Consider the following 23,202-nt stretch of genomic DNA (forward strand, 5'->3'; position numbering starts at 1 on the left):
TTCACCAAAATAGTTCTCTGTGACTCTACCAAAAGAAACCTGTAACCGCTGACGTCTTTGAGCCAGTGCGCTGTCATGTAACTTCAAGGGCACGAGCCTTAGCTATGTCCCCGTCACGTGATTAATCTGGCAAATCATGGCACTGAACATCTCGTGTTATATAATTTTTGTGGTTGATTTCAGAAATCCAAACCTATCTTCGAACTATGAATCCCAGGATGAAGAATGGGCTTTGTTTACAGTTCCCGGATTAGCGTACAAAGACTGGTCAGTTGACATGGAAACCAAGTATGGCCATAAAACCAGAGAATGTGTATTCTGGAACGATTATATTCCAAGCCTGATCAAACGAACAGGTATGTTGAATTTTGGGCTGTAACGTCCATAAAACTCTTTCTAATAAAGATCTTTAGCACTATCTTCAACAAAGCTCTAAAAACATTGCTTCAATATATGCAATTGCAGTATAGCGTCCATTTTCCGTAACCGTGCTGTCGGACTCTCACTTTGTTGCCGTTTTCATTCCATTACCCGCAAGAAAACCCTCCCGACGATTCCCTTCCAATCACAAAAGCGCCTCTCTGTCATCTCCCAACTAAAAAAGCTCGCCCATTCTTCTCTCGATGAACCGCAGTTTTTCCTCTCTACAGATTGGCAAATAAACTTATATATCCTTCTTTCTACCAGAGAGTCGACTTACGTTTGCTCAAGGAGAAAAGAAAACAAATCCCTCCCTGCAACGATGAAAATTGCCTATCCGCAGATCGTTCGCCAGCCGTTACTGACTAAAGCGTCAAACTCTGCGCAAAAGATGCTACAAAGATTTTTTCGCAAACACTTTTGCTGGCTCGTTCCGTTTGTATTATCAGTATTATCAGTTGTGCAGTTCTCAACTGCAAACAGATGACTGGGTCTGACTTTCGCGAAAATACAAGTTCATACGCCACAAATGTCAACTGTGTGTACGTCATCATTATGAACATCTCTTCTCTTTCAGAAAACTGTAATGAGTGCACGAGTGCCGCCCAAGACATCAAGGCCTCGATGAAAGTTGTCGGTTTCTTGACGCTTATCCTCTGCAAAATCCTCGATTTCGCATTTAAATAAGAACAGTTTTGCAAACGAGAATGTTACATTTTCTAGGGCAATCATGTTCCTTGATCCATTTTCGAATCACACCGACGAATTATGTATATATTTCATATTTCTTGTGCACTTTTTTACATATATTTACTAGGGAAACATCACAAAGACCAGTGATTGCAGTGATTTGGGTTGAACCGTTGGATGTAGTCAAAGTAGTATCACCAGTTCCGCACAATCCTCGTAACTTTGCAAATGATGCGTTCTTGGCATTTTATAGGGAGATGTGTGTGGAGTTGTCTTGACTACGTCTGACCTCCTTCCACGGACAATGTTTCAACTTTTACACAGTTGATTTCTTCGAGATCGACTGAAAGTACCGCCTAGACGATAAAATTACGCTTGACAGTGTTGGTAACTCCTTAATTTAGACAGTATGCCTGGTTCCTGTAAAGCCAACTGTTAACGCAACGGCGCGTACCATCTGTATTTTGCAGCAGTGTAATATCAAATGCATGTCAGGTGCCATAACTGTATGCTAATGAGCACTTAAACCCGGACTTGTTTGTAAACAGCGAGTATCTCTTAAGCAAACCGAAAAGTATTGTATATAAGCTACACTTCTTCACAATGAAGGAATATATCTAAGAGAGTAAAATCACAGTTCTTAAAGTTTTGGTATATTTTAACAAGTGTTTTCTTTGTTGCTCATATGTCTACTGTGTAAAGATTTAGCACAAACCCTTTTAATTATGAATGAGTAGGTATTTGCTATACTCTTTCCCGCTATGATTGCAACGAAATGTTTGAAGTTTAGCGGGACCTGTTCTGAGAAATACAAGAACCTTTATAATTTTATCCAATCAGAACTAGGAGAGTGGCATAAGTAGCCAATGAGAAAGTTAATGACATCATCGTACATCAAAGCAAATTTAAAGTAGGAATTTAATTGGCAGATATCATTCTGCCAAATTTCAGACGTCAAAACGCGTCGTACCGGGTATCACTGTGTTTGTGTTTCCGTTTCAACAACATGGCGAGGCAGAGCAAGCACGACGTGCTCAAGGTATTTGCAATCGGGTGCCTGCGGTGTTATCTGCTCTCATATCATTCGCTAGACGCCTGTTCAGGGACGACCGCAGAATACCGCAAGCACTCAAGCAAATACCCGGGTACATCGCACTTCCACTGTCTCACCATGGCGGTTCTGTGATGTTATTCTACGTTTTATAAAGGTCAAATCTTTGATAACTGTGCTCCGTGCAAACCCTATAAATACTAGACAACCGTCAAAATAAATCATATTTGTTCATGGCGTGCTTTGTTGTAAGTGTGAATGATATATCACTATGTATATGTATGTGTAGATAAGTAAGAAGGTAGGCAGTCAGGCAGGTAGGTAGGTAGGTAGGATGTATATATGTAGGTATACGGTGGAAAGCGACAGTTAAAGCAGAAAATCGTTAAAGCGGTAGACGCGTTATTTCTGGCGAAGTGATGATTTTGTGTCCTGTAGGTGAGGGCGCACTAATTTTGAACCTTAAAAGACCTTGAAAGTATCAAGTCACTACTTGCCAATACAAATTACAATGGATGTTGCTCGACAAGGGACAGATTCACATTCGAAGTTGCGTCACGTCTAACTGTCGGCCTGGAGTATATGTAGTCGTTGTCGTCGAATGGGTTCGGGTTATTAACTAGGTCACCAAGAAGGGCCGGCAAAAGGTAACCGCTCTCGCCCTGTCAGTAGTTTTATCCTGTGAACCAAGCAAGCAGACTACAAATAACTGGGAAAGGCACGCCGGTTTGATGTCGTCGTTGGTATAAGCTTCCGTGTCTTTGGCATGTCTTTGTTTTGTTGCATCCGAAGACCCGCCGTTAGAAATCGTTTCGGGAAAACTGATCTGCGAGTCGGTGGAATATTCGCACAGGGACGTCGAAATTGTGCGCGAAGTACAAATTCAGGGGGTGTACCGAATCCCAAACCGTCCGGTTGCGGGCCTGCGATTTTGACCATCCCAGACCGACGTTCGATAGGATGGTGTATAATGAGGAGACTACTTTTTGGATCAGCTTGTATTCAAGCCTACGATCCGTTGGGAACCGCAGACATTTGACACGTCGCTTCGCGATCGGCTCTCTCTCTCTTTACTGTGAATCAGTACCGATCGAAGCGACATGTCAAGTGCCTCTGGTTGGAACCCATCGCTGAAATCAAGAAGACTGCCTATACCTGAGCGTATACGTACCGGAAACGACCGATGCAAGTTTTTGGGTCACGAGCACCTCGATTTCTTCCCATCCGGATGCATCATTAAGCTCCGTGCTAATTAATGCTGCAGTCAGTTAAACGTAAAATATGAGTGGTGATTACTTTATCACTATCATGGAAGTTTTCAATAATGTAACAATTGAGTTATCAGTTACCCTGACGTTTCCGATCCCTGGCTTACAGATCGACTGTGCAGCTTCGTGGCGATTTTCAAAATAGATTGAGATACTATACCCTTATTGGTCTATGGGCTTCTTGGTTTTTCGTACCCTTAAGTTAACCTTCAGCCAGTCGTATCACCTGACAATGCGATTGTGAAGACAAATAAAAATTCGGTCAAAATTGTCTTCTGGTCAGAAATGGAGGGTTAAAGAATTTCTTTGGTAACAAAAGATTATTCAAAATCTTCACGTTAAATATCCCATTCTGGAATAGTGATATGCATATTAAACCGACTGGTTATGAAACCACTCAAAAAGCAAGACTGGTAGGTAGATTGGGAGAGAAATTACTGACTGAAAGAGTTGCTTTCCGTTTGTGTTTTACAGGACACAATTCAATGATTTGGTTAATTCTTTGTTGACTTTATAAATCAATCTGAGCATTCTCGCTAAATGAAACAACGTGAGTTCTCGGCTGCAAAAATAATGTTTACGTCATCTGAATCGTTCTCAAGTTTGAGCCCCACCCTATAAACGACTGCTGACCTGTGGACAGTCAGTCATATGTTTACAGTATGTCCCATTCACTGCGAATGATCCTATTCGACACTTCAAGATTTTCTGTACTGATATGCAAATAGGCTATATTTTGTCAGACTTGTGTCACCTGTCATCTCAGACCCGTGTCTGAGTCTGTATCGTGAGGACACTGTTCTCCGCTTGCAGGATAAATTATGCATATCTATATCGTAATTGGCCTTGCGTTTTTTGGCTGCGTTGCCGCTGATGACCCCGTGGTTGAGGTCAGCTCGGGGAGGGTAGCCGGCACAACTGTTGAATTTACCCACCCTGACGTCGCAATTCAACGTACGGTCAACATATTCAGAGGGATACCTTATGCCGAGCCACCGGTAGGCGAGCTCAGATTTCAACCGCCACAGAGTAAAACTCCCTGGGAAGACGTTTACAATGCTACGGAGTTTCGCCCCACTTGCATTCAGCCGGTGAACAATTTGCTGCCTGAATCTGAACCGCAGAGCGAGGACTGTTTATTTTTGAATGTTTACGCACCGCAAACACAGGTAAGGACAATTGCCTTCACTATATTTTTGAGCTTCAGCTAAATCACCCTTCAAACAGTAGAAAATGTACAAGAATGGCACAAAACACTATTCAACGATACAGTACCATAGTCTTGTTTAAAGTATGGCATAAGTAGCAAAGAAGAACTGCAAAGTACAAAAGTTACTTTGAATGGCACACAGAGGCCGTTAGGTCATATAAATTAATAAAAATTAACCATGAAAATTTTCCTTCTTAGGCGTGTACGTTGATGGTACATTGACCCTTTCCCTAGCAAGGAGATAACCTTTAAGCCTTTTACTTGCTACTGAATCTGTCTTTTCCCATGCTTGCACCTGTCTATCTGTCTGTCTGTCTATCAGTCTGTTTACGTCTCTCTCCTTTTATATTTCTGTCTCTATCCCTCTCTCCCTAGTCCGAATCTCTGCCTGTGATGGTGTGGATTCACGGCGGTGCATTCCTCGTTGGGTCTGGTTCATTGTACGACAGTTTGCCGTTGTCAGCAATCGGGAACGTCATCGTGGTAACCATCAATTACAGGATGGGTGCACTTGGGTTTTTTCTTACAGGCGAGTCAAAGTTTCCAACATTACGCACGCTGGTGCGCATATTCGGTAGCTTGAACGAATGCAATTACTGTTCACAAGGGAGGAGAGTGGAATTGATGGGACACTAGCGTGAAAACAACAATAAACAATGAGTTGTGCTTTTGTTTGTTAATGCAAGTGCAGTTGACTGACGCAAGAATTTGCAAGGTTTAGTCACTCGTTTGAGTCACCATTTATTGCAGATGACTCATGTTGATATGTGACCATTGTTATTATTTCATATGCCTACGGTTTGATAAGAATAATATAGCCAGCAGATATTTATTTTATCATGGCAACATTATAATCATACTGCAGGTGACGAGCACGCCACTGGTAACTACGGGCTGCTCGACCAGATCGCAGCTTTGCAATGGGTACATGACAACATAGCAGGTATGACTCGCAAATTATCAGCTGTGTACTGAACAGTATTGGGCCTATAGTTAGTGACCACTACCTATCTGACTTACAGATTGATATATGGCGGGTGCCACATGTGGGGCAGGATGCGCTTACTATTTTCGAAACACTGACATCACTTCTTGGTCTTCTGGCCAGAGGTCCATATATCTTTCTTTCATGAATATGACTTTGTTTGTGTACCGTCTATTTACTGTCTGTTCTGTGCTGTTTTGTGTCTATGTTTACAACTATTGTCTTACAAATTTTGACCTAGTGTTATTGGATTATGGATTGGTATGATTGCGATTAGTATACTATATTATATAGGGCTTAGCCCTTGATGTCGCACCAGAGGTTAAAATTAGAAATTTTATTTCCGTCCGAAGATGCCCAGTCGATCACTTGCTGTATGGCACTACACATTGCGTAAACTGTAAATTCAAACACCCAGTTTACAGTCTGATGAAAACAACATAGATTTTTGTTTAATCCGTCAAAAAAAGTTTGACATTAGTTGACAATGTTTACAATGTAAACAACCAATTGTGCTTAATAAGGGAGGTATTGTGCCATCATTATTATTGCGACAGCAACTTTACTGCCCAACTTCCTATGCAAGCTGATGACCAGCGTCCCCGTCTAACAATTTTATTACCTCGTTATTGACACATTCGAGCTCGTTTATATGCACAACAATTTTCTCTCTCTGTTCTACCTTTCGTGATGTGTCAATTAAGAGAAGGGGATTTAATATGACAGTGATATATTTTTCTAATAGCCTGTTAAGATAATATACTTTGCATACGTTGTATTTGTTCCTCACAAGCTCTAAAAAATGGCGGCTCCCGTAAATTTGGTCGGGTACACTTTCGGTTACTGGAATAGTATATTGAACGGGCGCATGCGGAGTTAGTAACGCGCTGGCGCGACTATTACCCATTAAAGGACAAGTGTTTGTCGATTAAAACTCGCTATTTTGTCACAGGACAGCTTTTATTAATTAACGATTTATTTGTGATTTAGAGGGGCCATGAACACAGAGCGACAACGATTGTTTTGCATTGGTGTTTTTGTACAATGTGTTCCCCGTATAGTTGAGTCATGACTGTATACATCAATCTTCAAGACGAGATCATATGTATATAGAGGCATCTCTGTTTACTGATAATCAAACAAAACAAACAAACAAACAAACAAACAAACAAACAAACAAACAGACAAACAGTGCAAATTCAATAAATACAGTCAATTAATGAACTAATGAAATACTGAAAAAACGAATTAGTTTATATAATTAATGAATTAATGAGTACATTAATACATGAATAAATAAGGAAATTGATCCATTAACTAATTAACGAACGTATGTATGAATTCATTACTTAACGAATAAAGTAATCAAGTATCTCCCCCTCGATAAATTCATAACAGTCGTAGGACCCTTTCACTTAACAAAGTCATGCATACAAATGAAAATGTTTACATCACAATACTAGTGTTTATCTTTATCATTTATCACGATAGCATTCGGGGGAGATGCAAACGCAGTGACAATATTTGGTGAAAGCGCTGGGGCCATGAGCGTGGATCTTTTGCTGTTTTCTCCACTGTCGGAGGGGCTCTTCCACAGGGCAATTATGCAGGTAAAGTTATACGTCGAATGCGCAAAATTTTTAGTATTGATTTGGTTTCGTTAGCCTTTGGGCTTTACATTTTCTATCTTTCAAAATGATGAAACATTGTCAGTTTTAGACATACATACATACATACATACATACATACATACATACATACATACATACATACATACATACAGACTGACTGACTGACTGACTGACTGACTGACTGACTGACTGACTGACTGACTGACTAACATTCACCTGGCAAGGCTCAGATGTAAAAGTTATTTTGCATTTGAAAAGTGACCTGGGTTAATTGTAATAACCAATGTATTTCAATATTTAAGGATTAACGTCATTTCTTAGTTTTTTTCCTCCTTATGATGATGACGGGAACGAATTAATACCACAACCACATCTTCAATTTCCGACCTAAATAATGTGTATTATTTCATGAGGTCTGAGGATGTACAGATTCATTTGAAACTGTCATTGTGATCGGTTCTTGTAAAAATTGAGACGATTTCGTGAAGGAAATGCCCCGGGTTTAACCCTTTCACCCCCAGTTCCCTGTATACAGGTCCAACTTTACCATAGAAAACAATGGATTTGGGACAAACCATGGTGGTGAAAGGGTTAAACTGTTCTCCTCTTTCATTCTCCATTTTCTCTGAGTAAATGTGCAAATTTCAATTAAAAGATTCAAAATATATGATGTGATCTTTTCACTTACTGTGTAAAACTATACATGCATAGCTAATTGGTTTCTGTTAGCATTAATTCAGCTATCAGCATGTTCAAATTGGACTTTGTAAGCGTGACAAGTTCGCACAATGGGACTTTTTGAACTGGTATGCTCCTCGAAAGTGAAAGACTTCAACTTTTGCTCGAACTTTCCTCAAAGCAACTTTCAACACTTTTCTTACCAAATTAAAAATAACGGGGTCACCATGCAACGTTTGGAATAGTGAAACAAACAAATTATGCAACACTTCAAATTCAAAATGACGAACATTCCTGTGTTAACTCTCTGGGGTAAAATATTTGAATTTGGAAAAACAAAGACGGTAAAAGCTTTACAATGAGCCCGGATAAGTCTAAGATCAAACAAAGAAGTAAAAATTTTGAGTCAGACTATCTGTCCCCGAGGTGAGTTCAATATAGTAAGTCCGCACCATATTTCAAACTATCTCGCACGATCTGTTTGCAGAGTGGAACGGCAACAACACCAAGTATACCTCTAACGGATAAGGCGTTACATAACAAGATAGCCCACGGTCTCGGCAAAGTGCTGGGATGCGAGAAGGAAACATCGGAGGAACTTGTCAAGTGTCTCCGTACCGTGCAAGCCGAAGACTTCATTGATCCAAGCCACCCAGCTACGGTGATTGAATCATGAATGATTTTGAGTGTTGTACTTTGATAATACTTTGATTTTATTTTATTTTCAACAAAGTATTTTTTCTTTTTCAAATTTATTTGGTCTTGTTGGCAATCGTTTCTTTTGTTTTTGTTTCTTTTACTTGAATATAAATTATTTTTTTACAAACCAGCCTTTAAATTATGTTTAACATAAAACAAATCATACTAATACTTTTGACGTATTTTGATCTGCGGCAGCTCCAGGCCACCTTATATTTGCAACGCGATATACTCGTATTTTTTATAAGTTTCGTCTCATACAGCTTCACCAAACTCTGTTCCTCCAACGTAACTGCTTTCACCAATCTTCTTTGTAGAATATTATATCGGATGCTATCGGAGAGCAGCTGGAGGAGGGGCCATTTGCTCCCTTTGTTGACGGGACAGTCTTGCCAGAAAACCCCAAAGACGTCGTTGCCGAAGGGCGCTTTTCCCGAACGAGTATTGACATACTGATGGGTGCCAATGCTGACGAGGGTACGTTCGTACTGGCAGAGCTATTACCTCACACGGTGAACCAGACTATACCTACAGTGAGCAAATCTCAATTCGAGGAGTACTTACCATATTTCCTCTTCGGCCCCGCGAAAAGTAGCCCTGCTGCTCACGACGCCGTCAAGCTAATGTACGTGGACTGGGCGAAAGAGGACTCTGATGATGCTAACTACGCCGAAGCTTTGTCTCAGATGAACGGCGATGAAATGTTTGTTTGCCCGACGGATTTGTCAGCCCGGGCGTACAGCGAGGCAGGTAGTAAGGTCTATAGGTATTTCATGACCCATGTACCGGATTCATCATTCTGGCCTATGCCTTGGAGTGGTGCAGCCCATGGCGAAGATATCCAGTTTGTGTTTGGTTATCACTTCATAAACTTTACCATCATGCAACAGGAAGAGATAGACATGACACTCCAGATAATGAAGTATTGGACAAACTTTGCACGAACAGGGTAAATAAATACATACATGTGTACACACACGTCTGGGGGGGAGAGAGAGAGAGAGAGAGAGAGAGAGAGAGAGAGAGAGAGAGAGAGAGAGAGAGAGAGAGAGAGAGAGAGAGAGAGAGAGAGAGAGAGAAATTTGGCCTATTAGGTCACGATCACAAAATATTTTGTCATACTGATTTGATACAAGATCAACCCAGTGGCACATTTTGCATTTCATACAGTATTTAGTATATTACATCAATCGTCTCGGAGTTAGATGTGAGCTTAGATACAGACGTAGCATAAGAATAACCAGCAAGTCAGCCAATGTATGAGTCCATATTACCACATTGTAATTATGAACAGAAAGGTCTGGGTTTTGTACCCGTTTCGACAGGTTTCTCAAAATCTTGCTCTGATCAAACACAAAATTTTTAGCCAGGTTGCAAGGACCTCGTCGTTCATGGTGCTTTGGCCACCCGCCACCTTGCAAGACCAGCAGACGACAACCTCATGTACGGTCACGCGGTGGGGTACTGTTTCACAAAAATAGTTCCCTGACACTTTACCACAAGGAACTTGTAACCTCGGACGTCACTGTCCTCGAGCCAGTGCACTGTGATGGAACTTCAAAGGCACGAGCCGTATCTACATCCCCGTCACGTGATTAATCTGGCAAATCATGGCACTGAACATCATTTTTACGGTTGATTTCAGAAATCCAAACCTACCTTCGAACGATGAGTCCCAGGATGAAGAATGGGCTTTGTTTACAGTTCCCGGATTAGCGTACAAAGACTGGTCAGTCGACATGGAAACCAAGCATGGGCATAAAACCAGAGAATGTGCATTATGGAACGATTATATTCCAAGCCTGATCAAACGTACAGGTATGTTGACATTTGGGCTGTTACGTCCATAAAAATCTTTCTAATAAAAATCGTTAACCACTAATCTTCAACAAAGCTTTAAAAACAGTGCTTCATTGTATAAAATAGCAGTATAAGGTCGATTTTCAATAACCCTGCAGACGTACTCTCACTTTGTTTCTCTTTTCATTCCATTGCTGGCTAAAACCCCTCCAAACGATTCTCTTCATATCACAAGAGCACCTCTCTGTCATCTCCTAACTAAAGAAGCCCGCCAATCCCTTCCTCATTGAACCGTAGTTTTCCCTTCCATCACATTGGCAAAAAAAACTGATCCTTCTTCCTACCAGTCTGCTTACATCCCGCCCTCCAACGATAAAAATTGACTATCCGCAGTTCGTTCATCAGCTGGTACTGGCTAAAGCGTCAAACTGCCAGTAAAAGATGCTAACAAACATTTTTTTGCAAACACATTTGTTGGCTTCCCGTTTGGTATTATCAGCACCGGTCATGCAGTTCTCACCTGCAAGCAGAAAATTGTGTCAGACTTTCGCGAAAACACAAATTCACACGTCATATGTCATATAAGTACACGTCATCATTATGCATATTATCTCTTCTCTTTCAGAAAACTGTAATGAGTGCACGAGTGCCGGCCAAGACATCAAGCCCTCCACGAAAGTTGTCGGTTTCTTTACGCTTATCCTTTACAAGCTCCTCGATTTCACATTTAATTAAGAACAATTTTCGCAAACGAGAATGTTACTCTTTCAAGGGAAATCATGTTCTTTGATCCATTTTCGAATCACATCGACGAATTATATATATTTTTTATTTCTTGTGCACTGTTTTGCATATATTTACAAGGGAAACATCGCAAAGACCAGTGATTACAGTGATTTACGTTGAACAGTTGGAAGTAATCAAAACAGCGCCACCTGAACCGCACCATCCTCGTAACTTTGCAAAAGATGCGTTCTTTGCATTTAAGGAGGTGCGAGTGGTGTCGTTTTGACTACGTCTGACCTCCTTCCATAGACAATGTTTCAACTTTCACAGAGTGAAGTTCTTCGAGATCGACTGAAAGTATCACCTAGACGATAACTACGCTTGACAGGGTTGGTAACTCCTCAATTAGACAGTATTCTAGTTCCCGTAAAGGGAACGGTTTAACGGAATGGCGCGTACCATCGGTATTTTGCAATGCAGATTAATATCAAATGCATGTCAGGTGCCATAACTGTATGCCAATGAGCAATTTAACCCGGACTTGTTTGTAAACAGCGAGTATCTCATAAGCAAACCGAAAAGTATTGTATATAAGCTACACTTCTTCACAATGAAGAAATATATCCAAGAGAGTTAAATCACAGTTCTTAAAGTTTTGGTATATTTTAACAACTGTTTCCTTTGTTGCTCATATGTCTACTCTGTAAAGGATTTAGCACAAACCCTTTTTGTTATGAATGAGTGTAGCTATTTGCTATATTCTTTCCCGCTCTGATTGCAACGAAAAGTTTGAAGTTTAGCGGGACCTGTTCCGCAAATACACGAACCTTTTTAATTTTATCCAATCAGAACTAGGGGAGTGGCATAAGTAGCCAATGAGAAGTCAATGACATCATCGTACATCAAAGCAAATGTAAAGTAGTAATTTAATTGGCAGATATCATTCTGCCAATTTCAGACGTCGAAACGCGTCGTACCGGGTAACACTGTGTTTGTGTTTCCGTTTCAACAACATGGCGAGGCAGAGCAAGCACGATGTGCTCAAGGTATTTGCACTCGGGTGCTTGCGGTGTTATCTGCTCTCATAACATTCGCTAGACGCCTGTTCAGGGACGACCGCAGAATACCGCAAGCACTCAAGCAAATACCCCGAGTATATCGCACTTCCACTGTCTCGCCATGGCGGTTCTGTGATGTTATTCTATGTTTAATAAAGGTCAAATCATTGATAACTGTGCTCCGTGTAAATCCTTATAAATAGACAACCGTAAAAATAAATCACATTTGTTCATATCGTGCGCTGTTGTAAGTGTAAATGATATATCACTGTGTATATTTATGTGTACTGGGTAAGTAAGTCGGTAGGCAGTCAGGTAGGTAGGATGTATATATGTAGGTGTACGGCGGAAAGCGACAGTTAAGGCAGAAAATCGTCAAAGCGGTAAACGCGTTATTACTGGCGAAGTGATACTTTGTGACCCTCGGTGAGGGCGTACTAATTTTGAAACCTAAAAGACCTTGAAAGTATCAAGTCACCACTTGCCAATACAAATTACAATGGATGTTGCTCGACAAGGGACAGATTCACATTCGAAGTACTAGTTGCGTCGTGTCTAACTATCGGCTGGAATATATGTAGCCATTGTCGTCGAATGTGTTCGGGTTATTAACTAGGTCACCAAGAAGGGCAAGCAAAAGATAACCGCTCTCGCGCTGTCAGTAGTTTTCATCCTGTGAACCAAGCAAGCAGGCTACAATTAAATGGTAAAGATCACGCCGGTTTGATGTCGCCGTTGATACAAGCTACATGGCATGTCTTTGTTTTGTTGCATCCGAAGACCCGGCGATAGAAATCGTTTCGGAAAAAACTGCCCTGCGAGTCGGTGGAATATTCGCACCGGGATGTCGACATCGTGCGCAGAGTAAACATATTCAGGGGTGTACCGTAGGCCAAACCACCGGTTGGTGACCTGCGATTTCGACCACCCCAGACCGACGTTCGATGGGATGGTGTATGATGAGGAGACTACTTTCTTTGGATCAGCTTGTATTCAAGCCTACGATCCGTTGGGAACCACAGGCATTTGACACGTCGCTTCGCAATCGGTTCTCTCTCTCTCTTTACTGTGAATCAGTACCGATCGAAGCGACATGTCAAGTGCCTCTGGTTGGTACCCATCGCTGAAATCAAGAGCGAAGATTGCCTATACCTGAACGTATACGAACCGGAAACGACCGATGCAAGTTTTTGGGTCACGTGCACCTCGATATCTTCCCATCCGGATGCATCATTAAGCTCCCTGCTAATCAATGCTACTGTCAGTTAAACGTAAAACATGAGTGGTGATTAATTTATCACTCACAACACGATTGGAACTTATTCGAGATAATTGGATGGTGAAGTAATGTCGATTTAATCTACAAATGTAATCTCATATGCTTTTCTTTTTATAATACACACTTGTTTTTATGAGTAATTTGCACTATTGCAACATTCAGCTATATGGCACCTAACACTTTGAGAAATTTGAAAAACAAAGAAAATCCATTTATCCAAAATTAGTTCCAATCGTATTTCACATGGAAGTTTTCAATAACGTAACAGTTGAGTTACCAGTTACCCTGACGTTTCCGATCCCTGGCTTACAGATCGACTGTGCAGCTTTGTGACGATTTTCGAAATAGACTGAGATACTATACCCTTATAGGTCTACGGGCCTCTTTGTTTTTCGTACCGTTAAATTCACCTACAGCCAGTCATATCACCTGACAATGCGATAGTAAAGATTCAAATAAACATTCAGTCAAAATTGATTTCTGATCAGAAATTGGAGCGTTAAAGAATTTGTTTGGTAACAAAAGATTATTCAAAATCTTCCCGTTAAATATCCCATTCTGGAATAGTGATATGCATATTAAACCGACTGGTTATGAAACCACTCAAAAAGCAAGGCTGGTAGGTAGATGGGGAGAGAAATTACTGACTGAAAGAGTTGCATTCCGTTTGTGTTTTTACAGGACACAAATCAATGATTTGCTTAATTCTTTGTTGACTTTATGAATCCATCTGAGCATTCTCTAAATGAAAACAACGTGAGTTCTCGGCTGCAGAAATAATGTTTACGTCACCCGAATCGTTCTCAAATTTGAGCCCCACCCTATAAACGACTACTGACCTGTGGACAGTCAGTCATATGTTTACAGTGTGTCCCATTCACTGCGAATGGTCCTATTCGACACTTCAAGATTTTCTGTACTGATATGCAAATAGGCTATATTTTGTCAGACTATTGTTGACTGTCATCTCAGACTCGTGTCTTAGTCCGTATCGTGAGAACTCAGTTCGCCGCTTGCAGGGGATATTATGCATATCTATATCGTAATCGGCGTCGCGTTTTTTAGCTGTGTTGCCGCTGATGCCCCCGTGGTTGAGGTCACCTCGGGAAGAGTAGCCGGCACAGCTGTTGAATTCACCCACCCCGACGTCGTCATTCAACGTACGGTCAACATCTTCAGAGGGATACCCTATGCCGAGCCACCGGTAGGCGAGCTGAGATTTCAGCCGCCAAAAAGTAAAACTCCATGGGCAGACGTTTACGATGCCACGGAGTTTCGCTCCATTTGCCCTCAGCCGGTGTACAATTTACTGCCTGGATCTGAACCGCAGAGCGAGGACTGTTTATTTTTGAATGTTTACGCGCCGCAAACACAGGTAAAGGCAATTCCCTTCAGTAGATATTTCTGAGCTTCAGCTAAATCACCTTTAAAACAATAGTAAATGTACAAGAATGGCACACGACACTATTCAACGGCGGTCCTGTATAAAGTATAGCATGAGAAGCAAAGAAGAACTGCGAAGTACAGAAGTTACTTTGAACGGCACACAGAGGCCGTTAGGTCATAAAAAAGTAATGTAAGTCAACAATGACAAGTTTTCCTTCGCGGGCGCGTAGGGTGATAGCCAGCTTTCTCAAGCGAGGAGATAACCTTTAAGCCTTTCACTTGCTACTGAAGTGTCTTTTTCCCTCGCTCGCACCTACCTATGTGTCTGTCTGTGTGTAAATCTCTTTACGTGTCTCTTGTTATGTATTTCTGTCTCTATGTCTCTCTCTCCCTAGTCCGGATCTCTGCCTGTGATGGTGTGGATTCACGGCGGCGGATTCCTCGTTGGGTCTGGTTCATTGTACGACAGTTTGCCATTGTCAGCAATTGGGAACGTCATCGTGGTAACCATAAATTACAGGCTTGGTGCACTGGGGTTCTTTCTTACAGGCGAGTCAAAGTTTCAAACGCTACACGCGCTGTTTGTCATACTATGTAACTTGAACGAATGCAAGTAGGCTTCACAAAGGAAGAGAGTGGAATTGAAGGGACATTAGCTTGAACACGACAATAACCAATGAGTTGTGCTTTTGTTTGCGAAATGCAAGTGCAACTGACTGACGCAAGTATTTACGAGTTGTGGTCACTCGTTTGAGTTACCATTTATTGCGGATGACTCATGATAATATATGTGACCATTGTTATTTATTCCATACGCCTGCAATTTGATAAGCATATATAGTCAGCAGATATATATAGTTAATTCATCATGGCAACATTATCATCATACTGCAGGTGACGAGCACGCCACTGGTAACTATGGGCTGCTCGACCAGATAGCAGCATTGGAATGGGTACAGGACAACATAGCAGGTATGACTCACCGAGCTTCGATTATGTACTGAGAAGGTATAAAAATATTATTTAGGACTCAGCCCTTGGCGTAGCACCAGACGTTAAATAATAAATTTTATTTCCTCTGAAAATGCAATGTCGACAACTTGAGCGGCTTTACACATGAGAGGGGCCACTTATTGCGTAAACTTTAAATTCAAACACCCAGTTTAGCCCTCTAGTGAAAACAGTACACGCTTTGTCACACCCCAGTAGGTATAGATTTTCTGTTTAAACTGTCAAAAAGTTTGACATAAGTTGGCAATTTTTACCATATGAGCAACCAAATGTCTTTAATAAGGGACGTATTGTGCATTGGTGGCGATAGCAACTGTACTGCCCAACTTCCAATTGCAAGCTGATAACCACCGTTCCATCTAACAATTTTAACACCTAGTTATTGATACAGAAGACACTTTTCTAAATTCTATCCCAGCATTCTTGGCATGTGTCCTCGTTCTAATGCAAAACAATTTTCTCTCTCAATTCTACTTTTTAGGCGTGATGGCAATGATACCTTGTATCAATTAAGAGGGGGGGGAATTAATATGACAGTGCTATATTTTTCTAATGGCGTGTTAAAGAACAATATACCAATTGGAACTAATTTGGGATTATTGCTGAAGTAATGCCGATGTAATGTACGAATATAATCTCATCTGCTTTGCTTTTTACATTTCACACTTGTTTTTATGAGTAATTTGTATCATTGCAACACTCAACTATCTTGCACCCAGAACTTTTGAGAAATTTGAAAAATATGAAAATCCAATTATCCCAAATTAGTTCCAATCGTGTTTACTTTGCATATTTCGTATTTGTTTCTTTACAAGCTTTCAAAAATGGCAGCTCTCGTAAATTTGGTTTCTTGAACTTTCGCTAACTAATATCTTGAACCAGCAAATGCATAATCAGTTAGCTGCTGGCGCGTCTATAAGTAAGGAAAAGTGTTTGTCGAGTAATACAATCACTCATTTGTCACAGGACAGCTTTCATTGATAAACGAACTATTTATTTTTGGTTTTAAGGCGCCAGGAACACATAGCGACAACGATTGCTTTGCCTTGGTTCTTTAGTCTAAGTAAGGGTCGTATGTTTTCCCCGTAGCAGATTGGGGATGACGGTATGCATTAATCTTCAAGAACAGATCATGTGTGCATGGAAGCATATCAGCCTACTGATATAGAAGCAAACAAATAAACAAAACAAACCTTGAAAATTCAATAATTCCATTAATTTATGAAGTAATGAAACAATGATTGAATTAACGAATGAGTTAGTATAATGAATTAATTAATACATTATTTTTAGGTGAATGAATAATTAAACTGATTAATTAATTAATGAATTGTACTTCAAAAATAAATTCATTGATTAACGAATAAATTAATCAATTCTCTCTCTCTCTTTCTCTCTCTCTCTCTCTCTCTCTCTCTCTCTCTGATAACTTTATCACAGTCATAGTTCCTCTCTACTTAAACCCCTTCACTTAACATCAAGGCATACGCAAAATGTTCACATTGTCCTGATAATACTAGTGCTAATCTTTATTATCTATCTCGATAGCATTTGGGGGAGATGCCAACACAGTGACAATATCTGGGCAAAGCGCCGGGTCAATCAGCGCCGATCTCTTGTTGTTTTCGCCACTGGCGGAGGGACTCTTCCACCGGGCAATTATGAAGGTAAGCTCAAACGTTGAACATTCAAAATTGTTAGTATTTATTTGCTTTCGTTAGCCTCTAGCCTTTACAATTCCGGTCCTTCAAAATGATGAAAGTTTTATCCATGATATGTACCTACCTACCTACCTACCTACCTACCTACCTACCTACCTACCTACCTACCTACCTACCTACCTACCTACCTACCTAGCTACCTAGCTACCTAGCTACCTAGCTACCTACCTACATACATACATACCTACCTACCTACCTACCTACCTACCTACCTACCTACCTACCTACCTACCTACCTACCTACCTACCTACCTACATACATACAGACAGACAGACAGACAGACAGACAGACAGACAGACAGACAGGACAGACAGACAGACAGCAGACAGACAGACAGACAGACAGACAGACAGAAACAGACTGACTGACATGCTGACATACATACAAATTACATACTGACTTACTGATATATACTGACAACATACTGCATATATACATACATGCAGCAGAATTACAGAGGATGACAGACGTAAATACTGACTTACTGACATACATACAGACAAATATACTGACACAGATACATTGATACCGACATGCATTCATACTAACATACAGGCATTATTAACTACAATATTGTTTTAGTAGTACATAAGGAAGTTTTAAGTAGACTTGACAAGGCTCACTTTGCATTTGAAAAGTGACGTGTGTTAATTGTAATTATCAATCTATTTTAAGCGTTAAGGATGAATATAATTACTAATTTTTAGTCCTCTGTATGATGAAGACGGAAATGAGTTAATATTGCAAACATATCTTCAGTTTCCGATTTACGAAAAAGCGCTTTATTCCTCTAAGATCTGAGGATGTACACGTCAATTTTGAACTGTCATTATGATCGGTTCTTTTTAAAATCGAAACAATTACACAATTAAGGAAATACACCGGCTTTAAAATTGTCCTTTTTCATTCTCCATTCTCTCTGAGTAAATGTATACATTTTCAGTTAAATGGTTCTAATATATATGACATGTGATAAATTACTGTGTAAAGCTATATATACATGCATGCATACACAGGACATATAGCTAATTCGTTTCTCTTAGCATTAATTCAGCAATTAGCATGTTCAAATAAGACATTGTAAGCGTAACAAGTCAGCACAATGAGACGTTTTAAGTCCAGTAAGTCCGCACCATGTTCCAAAATATCTCGCACTTATCTTCACAGAGTGGAACAGCTACAATACCGACCTTTCCACTGACGGATAAGGCGTTACAAAGCAAGATCGCCCATGGTCTCGGCAAAGTGCTTGGATGCGAGAAGGAAACATCGGAGGAACTTGTCAAGTGTCTCCGTACCGTGCAAGCTGAAGACTTCAATGATCCAAGCAACCCAGCTACGGTGAGTGAATCATGAATAATCCTATAAGACTTACTTTTTAATTTATTTAGTTTTATTTCATTTTATTTAAAAATAGAATTGTTTTCCTTTTCATGTTTATTTTGTTTGCAATCGTATCTCTTGTTTCGATTTTCTTTGAATTTAATATCAATTAATTTTCTAAAATCAGCCTTTGAATTAATTCTTAACATAAAATAACCATACTAACAATTTTGACCTATTTTTACCATCGGCAACCACCATTTTGCAACACATTTTATACATAGTTCGTCCCAAAAGGCTTCACAAAACTCTACGCCTCTGACCTAAATGCCTTCACCATTTCTTCTTTGTAGAATATAATATCAGATGCAATCGGAGAGCAGCTGGAAGAAGGGCCGTTTTCTCCCTTTGTTGACGAAACAGTCTTGCCAGAAAACCCCAAAGAGGTCGTTGCCGAAGGGCGCTTTTCCCGAACGAGTATTGACATACTGATGGGTGCAAATGCTGACGAGGGTACGTTCATGCTGGCTGATATATTACCTTACACGGTGAACCAGACTAAGCCCACAGTGAGTAAATCTCAATTCGAGGAGTCCTTGCCAGATTTCCTCTTCGGCCCCGCGAAAAGGAACCCGGCTGCACACGACGCCGTCAAGCTAATGTACGTGGACTGGGCGAAAGAGGGCTCTGATGATGCTAACTACGCCGAAGCGTTGTCTTAGATGATCGGCGATCAAATGTTTGTTTGTCCTACGGATTTGTCAGCCCGGGCGTACAGCGAAGCAGGTAGTAAGGTCTATAGGTATTTCTTGACCCATGTACCGGCTTCAACATTTTGGCCTATGCCTTGGATGGGTGCAGCACATGGTGAAGATATCCAGTTTGTGTTTGGTTATCACTTCTTGAACTACACCATAATGCCACAAGAAGAGATAAACATGACACTCCAGATAATGAAGTACTGGACAAACTTTGCAAGAACAGGGTAAATTAATATAGACATATGTACACATACATTTGAGAGAGAGAGAGAGAGAGAGAGAGAGAGAGAGAGAGAGAGAGAGAGAGAGGAGAGAGAGAGAGAGAGAGAGAGAGAGAGAGAGAGAGAGAGAGAGAGAGAGAGAGAGAGAGAGAGAGAGCATATTACATCAATAGACCCGGACTTAACATGTGAGCTTAGATATAGACGTACCATAACAAAAAACAGTAAGACAGCCAATGTATGAGTCGATATAAGCATATAATAATTGTGAACAGAAAGGTCTCTTTTTATATGTTCCCATTTCGTCAGGTTTCTCAAAGTTCTTCGCTGATCAAATACAAAATTTCAGCCAGGTTGCAAGGACCTCGTCGTTCATGGTGCTTTGGCCACCTGCCACCTTGCAAGACGACACCACCATATATGGTCACGCGACGAGGTCCTCTTTCACCAAAATAGTTCCCTGGGAATTTACCACAAGGAACTTGTAACCTCTGACGTCGTTGTCCTCATGCCAGTGCACCATGAATGAACTTCAAAGGCACGAGCCTTATCTACGTCCCCACCACGTGATTAATGTGGCAAATCATGGCACTGAACATGTCGTGTTATCTCATTCTATACGGTTGAATTCAGAAATCCAAACCTACCTCCGAGCGATGAATCCCAGGACGAAGAATGGGCTTTGTTTACAGTTCCCGGATTAGCGTACAAAGACTGGTCAGTCGACATGGAAACCAAGCATGGCCATAATACCAGAGAATGTGCATTCTGGAACGATTATATTCCAAGCCTGATCAAACGAACAGGTATTGACATTTAGGCTGATACGTCCATATAAATCTTTCCAATAAAAATCGTTAGCACTGATCTTCAAAGAAGCTTTTAAATATCGCTTCAATAAATCTCAATGGCAGTATAGTGTCAAATTCCAATTATTCTGACGGACTCTCACTTTGTTGCCGTTTTCATTCCATTGCCCGCAAGAAAACCCTCTCGTCGATTCCCTTCCAATCACAAAAGCACCTCTCTGTCATCTCCCGCCAGTACTGGCTAAAGCGCCCAACCTACAACAAAAGATTCCACAAACATTTTTTCGCAAACACTTTTATTGTATTTCCGTTTGGTATTATCAGCACCAGGCGTGTAGTTCTCACCTGCAAGCAGAAAATTGTGTCTGACTTTCGCGAAAACACAAAATTCACACGTCACATATGTCATATGAGTACACTTCATCATTATACATATTATCTCTTCTCTTTCAGAAAACTGTAATGAGTGCACGAGTGCCGGCCAAGACATCAAGCCCTCCATGAAAGCTGTCGGTTTCTTTACGCTCATCCTTTACAAACTTCAGGATTTGGCACTTTATTAATTACAATTTTCGCAAACGAGAATGCCACTCTTTCAAGGGAAATAAGGTTCTTTGATCGATATCCGAATTTTATATATATTTCTTATTTCTTCAACACTTTTTTGCATATATTTACAAGGCAAACATCGCAAAGGCCATCCCTGTGGTTTGTTTTGAACCGGCAACTTGGAAGTAGTCCAAACAGTATAACCTGAACGCCCAATCCTCGTAACTTTGCAAATGATGCGTTCTTAGCATTTAGAGAGATATGTGTGGTGTTGCTTTTTTATATATTGGTATTTTATTTCAAATGCTTTGGCCTCAGCCCATCGCAAAATATGTATACACCTGAACAGAGAGATGGGAAAAAAGTGAACAATTCCTAATGTCGATCAGTCGTAAGAAGAAACTCTTCTTGCACTTTAAAAGATCTATGCACATATAGAGACAATTTGTACTGAACAGAATGATTTTTGAAGATAACAAAGCAATAAATTTATCGTGAGTGGGATACAGTCGAAATTTTTCTGGTATCAATTCTATTCTGTGTTGCTGATACAAAGGGCAGAACAATACAAAATGACACTCATCCTCCAAAATTTCGATACATTTACTCTTACAGAAAGTACAGAATCTTTGCACAACTGGAACGACTGGTTTACTGTGACGACCTGTTTTGATTGCTAAATTATGGTTTGATGTACGAAGTTTTGCCAAGTCAGATTTAAATTTCATAATAGTAATTGAAGATAAATACATTTCAGGTTCTAGTTAAGATTTGAATAATCTTTACATTTAATTTTACACATTTTCTTAAATTGATTTCTACAATGTATATAATTTTGCAGATCATCCACACTGTTTGAAGCTCGGAATTTATTGAGATACTCAAATTTTCTTTTCCCACAGTTAAAACATTCATCGTCCCACCAGGATTTTGTGGTGTCTCTATAGGACGTACTGTCTAATTTTGCGCAACAAATTTCATTTTTTAACTGCTCTTCGAAGGACATTACTCAAAATTTCTACCGCATTGTTGATGTCATTGAGTTGAACTGAGTACAAAAAAATCACCAACTCCTTTCTGTGAGACACCATCATGTAAGTAGCCAGTAAATTCAGGCAGAAGATTCTGCTTCCATGTATACTTTTCCCATGTGTTTTGATCAATTGAGTCAACTCTTTCCATATTACCATTTACAATATCACCTTTTACACAATGTACAGTCAATCGGAAAATGATCTGACAAATCATTGGAGCCCACAGTAAAATCACTTATGTATTCAAATAATGAAGTGCTAACTATTATACAATCAACTACACTTGCCCCGTTATTTGTGCAACAGGTGAAATTACCATCACTGTCACTTTGGAAACGTCCATTTAGAAAATGTAAGTACGAACGGCAACAAAAATCAATTAAAGTACGACCTTAATTAATTATTTACAGTACTATCTCGAGAATTTCTGTTCATACAAAAATCGTCAATCTCATAATCCAGATGATGTATTTCAATAGACCAATCACATAAGTTACCCGTTCTAGCGTTAAAATCACTCACTAGTTTGAAATCGGGATTGGGATACCTTGCTTTAAGCTCTGTAATATAATTTTCTAAACGGACAATACCATTAGATTGATCATTATAAGTTGATGCGCCCTCGGGGGGTACATATATACTTCCCAAAATGATGTCATTTGGTGTATGAAATGCTTCTTTTCTGATTTGAAGAAATACTGCATCATCAAAATCACCATGAACTCTTGTAATATAATTGTTTAGATTATATGACAAAAAAACGCAAATTCCACCAGAGTACCTACCACTTTTACGGACTCTTTTTTCTAAAATTGGAGTAAGGTTTATAAGTGGGTTCAAGCCAATTTGTGAAATCACCAGTTGTCTTAGCCCATGTTTCGCAAATACTGA

At 40.2% G+C, this 23,202-nt stretch overlaps 3 protein-coding genes across 4 annotated transcripts in view; all 3 read left to right on the forward strand.

Annotated features, from left to right (window-relative positions):
- LOC139129956 (acetylcholinesterase-like) overlaps positions 1–2,400 on the forward strand; it is an 8,397-nt gene extending 5,997 nt beyond the window's left edge. The window contains exons 7-8 of the mRNA XM_070695663.1: positions 184–356; positions 998–2,400. Of these exons, the coding sequence (XP_070551764.1) occupies positions 184–356; positions 998–1,107 (283 nt within the window). The 3' untranslated portion in view covers positions 1,108–2,400. The remainder of the gene's footprint in view (positions 1–183; positions 357–997) is intronic.
- Positions 2,401–4,208: 1,808 nt separating this feature from the next.
- On the forward strand, positions 4,209–21,848 carry LOC139129958 (carboxylesterase 1D-like). Of its 2 annotated transcripts, none has more exons than XM_070695666.1 (8): positions 4,209–4,598; positions 15,277–15,430; positions 15,776–15,853; positions 17,441–17,559; positions 18,782–18,955; positions 19,291–19,922; positions 20,553–20,725; positions 21,182–21,842. In XM_070695666.1, the coding sequence occupies exons 1-6, from the start codon at positions 4,251–4,253 to the stop codon at positions 19,657–19,659; spliced, it is 1,242 nt and encodes a 413-aa protein (XP_070551767.1). In that variant the 5' UTR covers positions 4,209–4,250; the 3' UTR covers positions 19,660–19,922; positions 20,553–20,725; positions 21,182–21,842. The 2 variants fall into 2 exon arrangements, with proteins under 2 accessions (XP_070551767.1, XP_070551766.1); XM_070695665.1 differs by lacking the exon at positions 4,209–4,598 and adding an exon at positions 14,173–14,870 and having other exon boundaries at positions 21,182–21,848.
- Positions 5,470–11,555, forward strand: LOC139129959 (acetylcholinesterase-like). The gene is made up of 6 exons (XM_070695667.1): positions 5,470–5,582; positions 7,116–7,234; positions 8,421–8,594; positions 8,950–9,581; positions 10,278–10,450; positions 11,058–11,555. Exons 2-6 carry the CDS (start codon positions 7,169–7,171, stop codon positions 11,165–11,167), a joined length of 1,155 nt encoding a protein of 384 aa, XP_070551768.1. The 5' UTR covers positions 5,470–5,582; positions 7,116–7,168; the 3' UTR covers positions 11,168–11,555.
- Positions 21,849–23,202: the final 1,354 nt, after the last annotated feature.

Source organism: Ptychodera flava, chromosome 3 (assembly GCF_041260155.1).
Source record: "Ptychodera flava strain L36383 chromosome 3, AS_Pfla_20210202, whole genome shotgun sequence".
In the NCBI taxonomy this organism is placed as follows: domain Eukaryota; kingdom Metazoa; phylum Hemichordata; class Enteropneusta; family Ptychoderidae; genus Ptychodera; species Ptychodera flava.